At 42.7% G+C, this 13,236-nt stretch overlaps 1 protein-coding gene across 1 annotated transcript in view; it reads left to right on the forward strand.

Annotated features, from left to right (window-relative positions):
* The window catches only part of HECW1 (HECT, C2 and WW domain containing E3 ubiquitin protein ligase 1), a gene marked incomplete at its 5' end in the record, with an annotated part of 164,909 nt that overhangs the window by 31,712 nt on the left and 119,961 nt on the right, over positions 1 to 13,236 (forward strand). Inside the window, one exon of the mRNA XM_010289929.1 lies at positions 3,022 to 3,116. Coding sequence (XP_010288231.1) covers positions 3,022 to 3,116 — 95 coding nt within the window. The remainder of the gene's footprint in view (positions 1 to 3,021; positions 3,117 to 13,236) is intronic.

Below are 13,236 nucleotides of genomic sequence, written 5' to 3' on the forward strand. Positions count from 1 at the left end.
TGCTGAACAACTTCATGTCTGCCACTGTTCTGGATTGGGTGTGACACTTGCATTTCTCCGAGTTGCCTTCTTGCCAGTTTGCAACTGTAGGTGGGCAGTTTGATCAAAAATTAAATAAGAAATAGTAGTTGTATGAAACTGAGAGGAATCTTCAATACCCGTATGGTTCTTTCCAAATACATATTCAATCATCTTAGTAATCCTTTGTCTTTGAAAGCACAGAATCACTAAGGTTGGAAAGGACCTTCAAGATCATCAAGTCCAACCGTTAACCCAACACCACTGTGCCCCTTAAACCATATACCGAAGCGCCACATCCACACGTTTTTTGAACAATTCCAGAGGTAGTGACTCCACCACCTCCCTGGGCAGCCTGTTCCAATGCTTGACCACCCTCTCGGTGAAGAAATTTTTCCTAATATCCAATCTAAACCTCCCCTGCTGCAACTTGAGGCCATTTCCTCTCGTCCTATCACTAGTTAGTTGGGAGAAGAGTTAGTTAGAAGTTAGAAGTCATAAGACTTGTCAGGAGCAATACTAATATCCAGAATACGTACATGAGGATATATTCTTTCCTCCTTCTCTCCTTTCTGTATAAAACTTCTAGTTTAATTAGATTCTTTTAAACCGTAGTTTCTCAATGTAGTCAGTTACCAAGTACTTGTCAACCTATGGCAAGATTTCCTGCTGTGAAGTCTGAATGTTGTAGTACAGGCTAGTACCTGAAGTTATATTTTATTAACTACATGAGTTAATTTTTTTTTTTTTAAAAGCTTCTCTTTATTTTAGCTCTCAATGGTCCATGCAAACTGTAGCTGAAAATCTCCAGGGGAGAGGAAAATTAAGATTTGAATAACTGTTGAGGACACTGCATTTTAGCTATTGTGATATTCTCAGCTTTTGCTGTCATCTTAGTAAATGAGTTAGCTGCTGAGCTGTTAAAAGTCCTGTAGAGAAAATTGCAACGTGAAAATTCAATCTGGACTTGCAGTTTTTCAGTCCCACAAGCTCATCCAGCTTTTTTGCTGCCAAAAGGAAACAACAGCTGTTCCCAGGTGCAACAAACAGGGTTGCTTGCTCAGCTGCACTGACACCACAAGTAAATCTCTCAAATTTGCTGAAGTTTGTTTAGGGCACAGTTGTGAATTAAACCCCAGGTTGGGCCTCGCAGCCCCTCAAGGAGGTGCTGAAAGACTGTAGCCTGTTTCATTTCTTGTGGACTGCTGTGAAGTGAAAGGGACGCACGTATGTGTCTAATGCATAGGGTGGGAGAGGCATGTATTGTCACCACGTGAGCAGAAATGTGCACCTGGTTGATGAAGAACAAGCTGCGGGGCTGGGCAATACAGTGGCAGATCAACTGTGCTGGCACCGTGCTTCTCATCAATGGACTGCATATCCTTGATGCCTCCTCAAGGATGAGTGCTGCACAGACACCTGGAAGTGAGAAGTGCTCGAACTACTTGGGAACGTAAGCTCTTTGGTTTTCATGTCCCAAGTCATGTTTCAAAGCTGGGAAGGCTTTACACTCCTAAAACTATTTTGTCTTTCAAAAATCAGGGTGTTGTTTTTTTCCTCTTGTCTATCTGTAGGTGTGAGGGTAAGCAATTCAGGCCTGTGTTTTTAAGATTCTCCACTGCTTTTCATGTCCCCATGTTTTGCTTCCACTTGGGGTGCTGCGCAGTTGTGTTTTGGATCTACTAAATGGGAGATCACAGCACCATAGTCTGTGGCCAAGGTCCAAGCTCTTAATGTTGCATAATCTTTTTTCACAGCTGTACTGATTTTGCTTATTTTGTTACTGGTGTTAAAACATTGGCATTCTTTTATTACTTTCTTATGTAGGCACTGTAGTTACAGCAAGTGCTGTTGTGGCTCTGCAGGCCAAGGTTGGCATTTTCCCTGGGCCTCAGCAACAGCTGTAAAGCAAGGTGTTAAACTTGATTGAGAAGCACCTTCAACTATATTATGGAGCAGCTGAAAATTTCCATGGCGTTATTCAGTTAAACTGCAAGATGTGAATGCTGCTTTTATTTAAACATGCATTTTTCAGATCCCACAAAAATACCTGTTACATCCAGTGCATTATCTGCTGTGTCCTGGCTGTATGTAGGCACGTATCAACCCAGTTCACATCCTAGTTCCCTATGGAAGAAAACTGCTGCCTGCAGGATGTGCTCTAGCAAGTCACCAGGACCAGGCAAGCGAGTGCCTGGGGTTATGATGCATACTAGCAATTCCTATCTATTTGCAGTTACAGACCAACAGAGAAGCTGGATGAAAGTATCTTTCCTTCTTGCAGCAGACAAGAAGGGGGTCTGTAAGAGGGATGATTGAACAAGAAGCTGATTTCACTACTTCTGTGCCTTGCTACAGTTATTGAAATTGGGTTTAAATGTATTTACTTGAATATCAGTGCATGTGGCAAAAAGCAGAGCTGTGAATCCAGAATCACAGTCTTGTGTTCCTCACCTAATCCAAGTCTTTGGAAATCAGTGGAAATACACTAAGATGAGGTCTTGTAGTACTTCGCTGTTTCTGAAAAAATGTTTTAATGTAGTAACTGTCAGAGCAGTTAATCTGTTTAGACCTATGTCCTTGCCCAGACCAAGGCCAGAACAAATTGGTTCAGTGAAACCTGTCAGTGAGCAACTGTGTAATCTTGTTGTCCTAAGGAGGTTTCTCACTTACTCTGCACACTGGTGTTTGGGATGTCTGAACAGGGAGGGTTTCTCTGTCCCTACTTTTCACCCTAATGTTGCTAAAGGATGCTGATCAGGTACTTCAAGGTCCATCTGTCATAACTGCTGGTCAGAAGAGGTTGGGGTTTTAACTGTTTTAAGTTGCTAGAACAGAACTCTAAATTTCACTCTGGCAAAGGGGAAGATCGGAATGAGGCAGGAGGTATCCTGTCGTGCCAACCAACCTGAGACGAACTGCTTACCCGCCTTGTGCTTGCAAGCTGCAACTGATAGCTTCTCCCTGGCAGTTCTAATCTGAAACAATTCTCTCTTTTTTTAGCTGAAACAAAGATCTGCTTCAAATACTACCATGGTGTGAGTGGGGCACTACGAGCAACAACTCCAAGTGTCACAGTGAAAAACAATGCGGCTCCCGTAAGTTATGCTGGCCTCTTATTTTTTACGTGTTTTTTTCCCTGCTGTCACTGTGCTATGACTTGCTTTCCTTGCCAGCTTCATATACTTTTAGATGAAAACTGAACATAATATTTGCTCTTCAGTGCACTGTGGTACAGAGAAAGCGGTAGTCTTTCTGTTGAAATGTGGGTTTGTATGCCAAAGGAACGTAGGTTCAGCTTTCAATCTGTCACAAACAACTTCTCTGATCTGGGGCAAGTCCCATGTCCTAGCTGTATCCCTTTTTGTAGATTTATCTTGTCTGTGCTGTGTGTTATGAGACTTGAGTGATATATGTAGAGGTTTGGGGATTTTTGAGCTGTAAATACAATAAGTGCCTAGAAAAGGCATAAGATTTTCCTATTTTTAAGGTGCGTTTTCCAAAATGAAGGCACGAGCATTTTCATGGTCATGCCTGTGAGTTCCAGGAAGAGCTATGCTGGGATATTCTCATCAGTGGGTAAGAAGTAGGCATTCAGGTCCCAATCCATCAAAGTACTGAGGATTGTTTTTGACAGATTGAGGTTTCATTGACTGCAGTTTTGATTTGCTAGAGCCTAGCAAATGGCTCAAATAGCTCTAAAAAGCTGTGTATCTTGCATGGTTTTGGAAAATCTGGTCACCCTGAGAGTGAAAGATTTTCTAGAAACCCAGAGGGAAACTTGCTGATCTCCAGAGCTTGTCAGGCCTTGCTGACAGTTTCACTGCCTGCCAGGCTCATCTTGGCAGAGGTCTGCATGAGCTGAGGAGTTTTAGTCCAACCAGCATTAGAAAAAGACTAGCTCAGATGTTGTTTGATCTGGAAGATGGGTTCAGGAAAGATCTGTCTTACCTGTGGGTGTATGTAGGTTTCACTGGATATCACTGAAGCTTAAATTTTGAAAGTTTGGGTGGGTTTGGGGTTTTTTGTTTGTTTTGGGATTTTTTTTTAGCAGTCCTAGGTTGATACTTCTAAAAACACTGAAAAGTCTCACATGCTGTGTGTTGATTGTGTGATTGCACCAGGGTCAGGAAGAATTATTTTTTCCACCTTTAATGCATGTAGAGACTTCTGGTGGTTTTTCTTTGCCTTGTTTTGATGCATACAATAGCTGCAAATGGGATGCTGGGTAGGGGCTGATGGCCTGTCTTTTAGGAATAAAAGGGATTCATGTCTTGATAGGCCTTTCTGACATGCTCATGGTGAAGCCATTCAACAATTTGGAAGCCTGCAGAGTTTCCTTCGGCTCTCTTCAGAGGAACATTGTGATGTGACCTTGGATATCTTCATTTTGTGGGATGCTGAAAAGTTCTTTTTAGCTTGTAGTGAGTGGCATCATGTTGACTCAGGACTTTCTGTTTATTTCCTGGTTATCGTCAATGCCGGGGGACAATCTATGTTGTTGATTTAGTCCCAGTCTTTGAAAGTTAAGCCAGCCAACCAAGACAATAAATACCAGTAGGCTGAGGGATTAGAATCACCTTTTTTTCACAATTCACATCCGTGTCTTACACCTGAGTTTGAGTCAATTAAACAAATTTTTCAGGTCTAGTCTGGAAGGGTTATTCCATTGTTATTAAGTATCAGCAGTATGTTTTTGGTTAATAAAACAATGTATGAGGACCTGTGCATTTGTAATATGCAAACATATAATCTCTTCAAGATCTTCAGTTGAGGCCTATATATATGTGGGGAAATAAAGTGCCTTAAGCAGCTGTTCACTTTCAGCTGAACAGGACTCATGTTTAAAAGAAAGTCCTCTTCATGCAGCACTCATGGTCTTTGTAGAGATCAGATTAGAAGAAGAAACACCTCTTACGACTTTTAGCTGAGTATACTGTACATGGCTGAAAAATAAAATATGATAAAAAGTGGTATCAGATCACAGCTTTCAGTTTGAGGGCCAAACCTGTGTCCTTGGAAATAGTATTCTCTTCACATAATCTAATTTTTCCTGCCTTTCTGGGTTATGGAATAGTCTGTGCTGTTTTGCCAGTTTCTTTTGCAGACCAGAGAGGCCAGTAGTGTTGTAGGTGCAGCATCAGTATCTCTGTTGCCTTCATTGTTTGCTGCATGACATAAATGTTTGGTGCATTGTAAAGAAAATATTAAGCAGTGAAGACAACAAAAGCAAAGGCATAACAATGAAGACTATGCAATGTTAACCTGGGTGGATCCTCCTGTATGAGTGCGAAGAGGAAAAAAGATTTGAAAACTTGTTTAGAGAAAATGGGCTGATTCTTGCTTATGTGAAGGCTTTCAGCTAAGTATGATCCTCCAAGCTCCAGTCCCAGCTGGAACTGTTGGATGACTTTTTCTATCTGCCTCTCTGCAGTAGATGTCCAACATTTACTGCTAAAGTTGTTGAATGTTTCACAGTGTCCTGTGCCATTGGGAAGTGTTACCCTCACTGCACAGATGGGGAAGGAGATAAGGTATTTTCCCAGCCCTAGCCTTTTCCTGGGTTCTTGTGTGCCTCTGCACTGGCTGCTGCTGGAGCACAGATAGTGCCATGCAAAGTGCAGACATTATCCTTAGAACTGCAAACACACATAGGCACTCACCTTTTGACTGTGGTGAATTCCAGACTGGGCGAGGTTTTTGATTTTATTTTTTTTTAAGTGAAAGGAGAGAGGGAAAAAGTATTAAAGAAATCCCAAAATAAACTGCTCTATTTTAAAATATTTTTTTTCTAAGTAATGGCTTGGAACAGCAATCAGAAAATCCTTGTCCAAAACACGCGGCAGATATTCTGGTTTGTACTTTGCTGTGCTCATCCATCATCAGCCATAGAGTAAATGCACAGCTTGCTTCATCCGTGTTGCCGGGTCCCTCCCTGTCCCTGTGCAGCAGCTCCACAGTGAAGTATACTGAGTGGGCAGCCCCATCTCTTTTTTCCTGTGTCGGGAATCATAATCTGAGCATGGCTGAGCAGGGAAGTGACAGATTGTTTTATTTTCCCCTATCCCTCTGTGTGATCAGTTAAGGGCCGTGAGAGCCTAGCGCCATGCCTACAGCTCATCTGGGGGCCCCGAGACTCCTTACCCTGCTGAGACTTGACACACGGGGCCCTCCGTGACCAAACTGGACGCATCAAACTCCCCAGTTGTTTTCATTGCCCCAGTGATGCAGGGCACTGCCCTAGGTCCCAGGCATGCCATTTTTCACAGCACCGCCCAAAGCTATGGTCCTCCGGCCGTGGCAGCCTGCGTGCAGAGAGGGGCTCTACTCTGAGGGAACCTTCTTCAGCTTCTGAGGCAGGTTCCTGTACCCCCTCGCTGCTGGAGGAGGGAATCCTGTGCCCTGTGCTTGGAAACCTACCCTCTTTTGCAGTCAGTAGGAGTTTTAGTAGTGGTCGTGGGACCTCAGTGTGTTAGAAATAATAGCTTTGCAGGGAGAAAATCTTAATAGGGATCCTGCTGTGGGTGTAGGGGCTAAAGGTTTTTTTTAAAAGCTGGTTGCCTTGAACCAAAGGGGATTTTGTCGTTGTAGTGATGGTGCCACAAATTCACCCTGAAGCTTGGGCTGTCAGTAGGGGGACAGAGGGAACGAGGCTTTGTGTATTTGACCCCAGCAAACTTTTTCACTTGGCACAGCTTGGGAAAAAGAGCAGGAGCAGGTGTCCTTTGGGGACCAGTGACCTTCTGGGGACAGTGTTTTCCCTGCTAGCAGAGACTCATCTGCAGCTGATGCCAGAGCCACCCAAACGGATTCTGTCCGAGCCTCCGCGCGCGTGGCACCTCCCGTGGCAGAGGCAGCAGCTGGCATACTGGCTGCTCGGTGCCTGTCCCGTCCTGTCTGTCAACAAGACCCACAAACACTGATAACCAGCAGTGTCCTAACACCACAACTAAAAAAAAAACCCAAAAAACCAAAAAACAAAAAACCCCCCAAAAACAAACAGCAACAAAAAAAAGCTCCTTCATTGTCTGACTGCAGTTTGCTGCAATTGAAAAGGGAAAAGAAGCTGGAAGTAGTCATGCTGGGGGCTGTAAGCGGTTGCCATTCTTGTTCACGCGCTGCTGAGACCGTCTTTAACCGGCAGTTAAAAGGAATCCTGCCTCCAAAGGGGAAAAAAGTTGCCATGTTAGTTGGATGTCTTTGTATAGCACCGATGGTGCTTTAGGCTGAGTAGCATCTCGTGTTCCTTGTATTGTGAATGTTCTGCTCCATTTGAGTTTATCTCCTTACGCTGTAACCCAGTTATTAGAGCTGCCTTGCCTGCTGATTAGGATGCCCTGCAGTTCGTTTGCTGGTGAAAAGTCCTGTCACATTTTATCGCCTGTGAATCGTCAAGCTTGAATATCTGGGAACGAAGGGCTGTGCGCTTTGGACAATTCATACATGGCAGGAGCGTAAATGTGAATTTGGGGCAGCGGATAGGCCTGGGGGTAATGGCAGTAAAACAGAGCACCTGCAATTCTGGAAGAAAGGAACATCCTGGCTGGCTTTTTCTGAGCTAGTGGCATCCTGAAGGCAGTGCTGTTTACGTACAGTAGTTTATACTACTAAAGTGGAAGCATTACCATGGTATGGATAAGCAAACAGTTTTCTTGGTAGAGAAGAACATTTTTACATCATCTGGAACGTTCCTCTATTTGCTACTCTTCATTTATTCATAATGTTGTCACCACTAATTCATCTTTGCATCAGACATTGTTGTAGGAAAACAATATGAGTTACAGCAATTAATTCTAGCAGTAGGAAAGTGTTATCTGGCTAGCGTGAAAATGATTTAACCTGACCGTGGCTCTTTCACCATAAAATAAAGCTGGCCTGAGAACAGCATACAGAATAAAAAAGAACCACTTTTTCCCCTAAGAGTTTATAGCCTAAAAAGATAAATTGGATACATCACAATTAAACGACAGTAAGTGGAGAATCAATGTTATAGCCTCAGGACAAAATGTCTTCACTAAATTGGGAGCACTCACTCACTGTGCATTAGATGCAAAGAACCATGGCTGAGCGAACCTCTGGAGCTTTCGTGCCACAGTTCCTGTCTCATAGATCATGATGGCACCTGTCAAATACATTTAGCACTGTGGGGAAAGCTACGTAAATTGGGGCTAATTATTGAAAAAGACCTTCTCTGTGTTATGCTTGTGTGGAAATGCTGCCTCAGCTGGGTTTCCCACCGCAGGAATCACTGCTTGATAAGCTGCTGCCATTTGGTGGTGACTGATCATTCCTGAGGACTTCCTGCTGTAAATATTTGCATTACGTGCTGTCACGTCAGCGCGTGGGCTGCCGAGTAGTGTGTGATAATGAAGCATTCTGCCTCATTTCCATGTACGTGCCGCAAGCCAGGATTTTATGAGGGTGTGCACAGGCAAGCAGCTCTATCTCTTCTTTCCAAAGGCTGGATTTAAAAATCTCAGCTGCGTGTTCTTTTTCACTATGTATTATTCTGTGATAGATGAGTTTTAAAACTGTCTTTCTGGGGCATCGCTATGTAATAAATCTAACAGTCTGATTTTGAGAGTGTAAAAATAATTCTACTTCAAGAAACAGAGGATAAAGAAGGAGCAGAAACTTCTAGTGACTTCTGCACTGTTCAGCAATTGAGTTAAAAAAAAATATGGAAAACGCAACATCAGACTGCTGCAATTAATCACAAAGAATGCAAGCCAGGTACATCTTTAACAAGTGTAAGTGGTGTACCTTGCAAGGCTCAGCATTTCCAGGGAGGCAGGCAGCACTTCTCTGGAAGCTATGGGTGTGCTTAGGTGACTGGGTATTTGTCAGGAGTGAGCAAGGGAATCCCCTTTCCTTATCTTGAGATGAGAAGTAGCCAGAGTTCCCCAACTTGCAGCTGCCTTCGAACGCAAGGCAAGGAGTCGTATTGTTAGTACCACCTATACTCTTTCTCCTCCTATTGCCTGCAAAGGAGATGGAGTCATTCAGGAATGAAAATGTTGAAGCAAAATGAGCAGGGGAAATTACTGGAAACGCTCGCTCAGCTGGAAGGAAGCACAGATTCCAGCAGTCAAACTACAAAGTGCTCTCTGCCAGGGTATGGTCCCTTTCCAATGTAAAAGGGCATCCAACAGAAAACATATAAGCTAAGAAACAGTTGCTGAAAGACAGTGAATTCCACTGATTAACCATTTGAGGTGAATAATTCTGAAAAAAAAAAAAAAAAAGTAGCTCATCCATAAACTGTGGGAGGAAGGTGATCTGTGTAGGCTTCTGATCTATTGGAAATGCCTGCCCATTTTTGTTTTTTTTCCTGATGTGGTATTTCTTTCACAATAGTAGCAATACTGTCCACATCCCACCTGCCTTATGTGCTCATACATTGCCACCGGTGTAGGCTGACATCATGAAGTGGTATACCATGAGAACATATAAGTCTTTGAATTTAAAGAAACTGTTACCTTGACTGAGGAGTTGCTTCAACATTTAACAGGAAGTTCTGTATGTTATTGGTTTTCTGTAAGCATGCAGGGAGCAATTTGGTCACTTGTGCACAACACAATGTTATGGTGCCTGGAGTTAAGTTGCAACAGCTCACAGTAAACTCACCAGAGGCAGAAGGAAGAAGTGTAGTAGTACCTCTTAGTAAGGAATTGGCAATGATTTTACTACGTGTATAGGAAACATAGAACTTTCATGTTACGAAGTCCTGTGTGTGCTCATTGTATGCCTGTTTGCTAGAGAGGTTAAGTTAAAAAAGAGAGCAAGGAAAGAATTAGGAGCAATACAGAAAGGTTTTCATTAATGCTCTATTGTTTTCAACACATTAATATTGTAGTATTACCTAAAGCCTTTATCTAAGATTGGGTTCCAGGGCAGCATGCGCTGAATGGATGCACTAGCCATTACATGACCTACAGCTAACGTGCATTTGGAGGGAAGGGTGTGTTTCCTGGCAGAATTTGAACCCCCTAGCTACAAAATAGAAGGGAATGATTTTTTTTAGTGTGAGAACAACCCTCAGCACATTTGTTACAGCTGAAAAATGTTATTAATTCATTTTTTCACTTCTGTTTTGCTTCATTATAAAACCATGGTAGTGTTTTACAGCCTGATTTGACGATACTCAGTTATGTTCAAGCATACTTACTCACATGAGCAGCCTTCTAATAGTTGCACAGTTGAGCCCTTACTTCAGTGTAATTACATTTTTGCTTGTGCTTTTCTATATCCTAATTAGCACCGATTCAAAGAATTTGAAGGTTAATGACATATCCAAATTATTTCTTATTGCCACCTCAGTAACACGGGTGCCTTTTCAGTATCCAGATACATAAAGACTACTGTATTTACACTGCAATTACCCTGTCATGTAGTGAGCACTCCATTTATATGAATTAGTGGAGTCAGAAAGCATAATCAGGGTGTAATTGGTCTCTGACTGCAGCATAGCTATAGTCACTGTGTTAGAAATAATAACCTTTTCTTTCCTTTTATTTCCTCTACTCACAATTTAAATCAGGATGGTTGGCAAGAGATTTTCTTTAAATATTAAGAAAACTCATTTGCACCAAAGGCCTCTCCTCAGTACAGTCCAACAATACTGGCTTTTACAGTCCTGATTCAGTAAGGGTGCAGAGCACATGCTGAAACCCCACTGACTTACTGGAAATGTTTAACGATTTTCTTCCAAATTGGCAGAATCTTTCAAAACAGAATGGAACTAGCAAGTAGAGTCACTTCAAGTAGCATTTTCATTATGACAGATTTCAGATAGGTCAATAGCTAAAGTGACAAATGATCCAGTTCTGTGCCCCTGGTGGCTTTTTTCCTCTATCTATATATTGACTTTTTCAGCTTGCTGTAGTTCAAACTCCTATCACCACCTGTTCGTAGATTTACACCACTTGTGAGAGGTAAGTGCTCAGAATTTATTATCTAATAAGCACAAATTGAGCAGGAGAGGTACAAACAATTTTCTTTGTGAACATCAGCATTGATTTTTGCCACGCAGCAGCCTGTAACTCTCAACATACAGGTATGTTCTTTTCTATTATTCCAATCTGTGTGGAATGTATCTGCTTTCCAGCACACATCTGTTTGCATATTTAAATGTTACTTAATTTTGCAGTCTTCATAATTTCCTGATCCGTCTGTATGAAAGACGGAGGTGTAGTGTATTTGATCATCATAATGGAATTTCAAACGCAAGCACCTAAAAATTAGGCTTGGTGCCAAAAATCAGAACAGATTGGAAAAGACTTTATGCAAGAAACGCAGCCAAAATACTCTTCAGTGCTTTTTCTGCACTAAGTCGCCTGCATATTTCACGCTCATCTTCAAGGACCGCACATCTAGGAGAGAAAGGAAAAGAGCCGCCCGCGTGTTGCGAGTGCGATGCAGGGCAGCGGGTCGGCGCGGCTCGCCGTGCTGCTTTGAAACCATCGCGCACGGAGCGCTGTGTCAAGCAGCGACTCTGCACGTGTTGCTGATGCATGGAAAGCCAGTGCCCTTTTGCATCCTGTGGCGAACCCAGGTAACACACTAGAGCACAAAAGAAGTAGTCCTATATATCGAGTGTATCCCTGGCAGAGTACCAGACACCTGAAGCAGGGAAAGGCTGCGTGCCTATACAGGCAGGGTGGCTGCGGCGCGCGTCCTGTTCGCTGTGCTGAAGAGTGGAACGTGAGTGATCTGAAGTGGAAGTTGCGGAGGTCCTGACGTTGTTGTCTTTAGTCCCCTTTCACCAGCGCAGGCACGCTTAAGCGCCTGGTAGCTTCACACATAATGCACTGCTGTAGGCATAGCTGCAATGGATTTAAACAGGGAATAGACGACATAAGGAAAAACTGGCATCTGTTAAATTATTCCGCAAAATAGTTCTTTAAGTGTTCATCCGTCAGGCTTTTTCCTATTGTGTTAGCCTGAACGTGTAGTTGTGCAGTCAGAAAAGCAGAGTAGGGACAGAACAAAAAGCAGGGTTAAGGCCACCATTTGCATGTGTCCCATTAAAATGTTGTCAACTTCTTGCCCTCTCGTGGACTCTAAGCAGTGCTAATTCTGGGGCTGCTGAGCCATCCTTAGGTATCACTGGCCACAGCTTACTCTTCACTTTGCAGATCGGTTTTGGGCTTCTCCCTAGTTTCTTTGCACACATTGTTTCAGAGAAAACACTTGGGTCAAATTTAACATCACTTGGCATCTGATCCCATATGAACTTCTAAATGCAGATTTAGAGTGGTTTAATTAGCAGACTTTCAGCGCAGCGCAGAGCTGAAGAAATAAAAAGCATGATAGATGAGAACTGGAGTGATTCTATTTCAGCAACACCAAGATGATCATTACACAAGCCATTTATTTGTTAATGGGTTCAATACGTGTTTGGTATTTCCCAGCCACTTGCTTTCTGAATGTCTCTTGTTATGTTCACATAATAGCCCTACTAACAGTCTGCACATCGTATTACTCTCTTCTGTAGTTGAGTCCATTATGGAGAGATCAGTGACTTCAGCACACTGCACCCAGTATAATCATCTATGCTTTGGCCTTTTACGATCTTACTCCCTCCTGCATCTGGTCAGATTCATGAAAAACAGTGCAGTTCCTGAACTTGTACAGTGGGTCTGAGGGCACGTATTTCAGTTTTGTTGAAGGAGGAAGGAAGGATTTAGACTTGTGGAGTGCAACTTCAGAGGTGAAGATGATAGACTTCTGAATGAAGCACCTCCTGCTTTCCTCCCTTCTAAGAGTTAGCTGCTGCAATAGGGCATGAATCTGATTGTGGGTGAACACCAGACAAATTACTAGAGGTAGTTTAGGCTATATGACATGCCTTTCCAGCATGTATCAGTTCTGAAGTTGCAAAAAGATTTGCTTTGTTGCTTTACAAAATAGATGATTTCTGCCCTTTTCCCCCTGCATTTATCAGTTTGATTTGTTGTTGCCAATTTTGTGCACATTGACCTAAGTCTTACTGGGTGCTCTAGAGGCCTGCTAATGGATTAAAAAAGGAGAACATTGTGTTCACACCATTTTTTGTGTGTGTTTGCCTATTTAGTGAAAGCACTGCTTATACTTGGTAGAGTCTTGATTTTAGAAAACGCACTTTTCAATCAGGAAAAAAAGGAATGCTACCAAGTAAATCCTCTCCAGTATCCAGACAGTCCAATGCCCAGGACCATGGAGGCTACAAGAATCCTG

This window comes from Phaethon lepturus, unplaced genomic scaffold, assembly GCF_000687285.1.
Source record: "Phaethon lepturus isolate BGI_N335 unplaced genomic scaffold, ASM68728v1 scaffold6906, whole genome shotgun sequence".
In the NCBI taxonomy this organism is placed as follows: Eukaryota; Metazoa; Chordata; class Aves; order Phaethontiformes; family Phaethontidae; genus Phaethon; species Phaethon lepturus.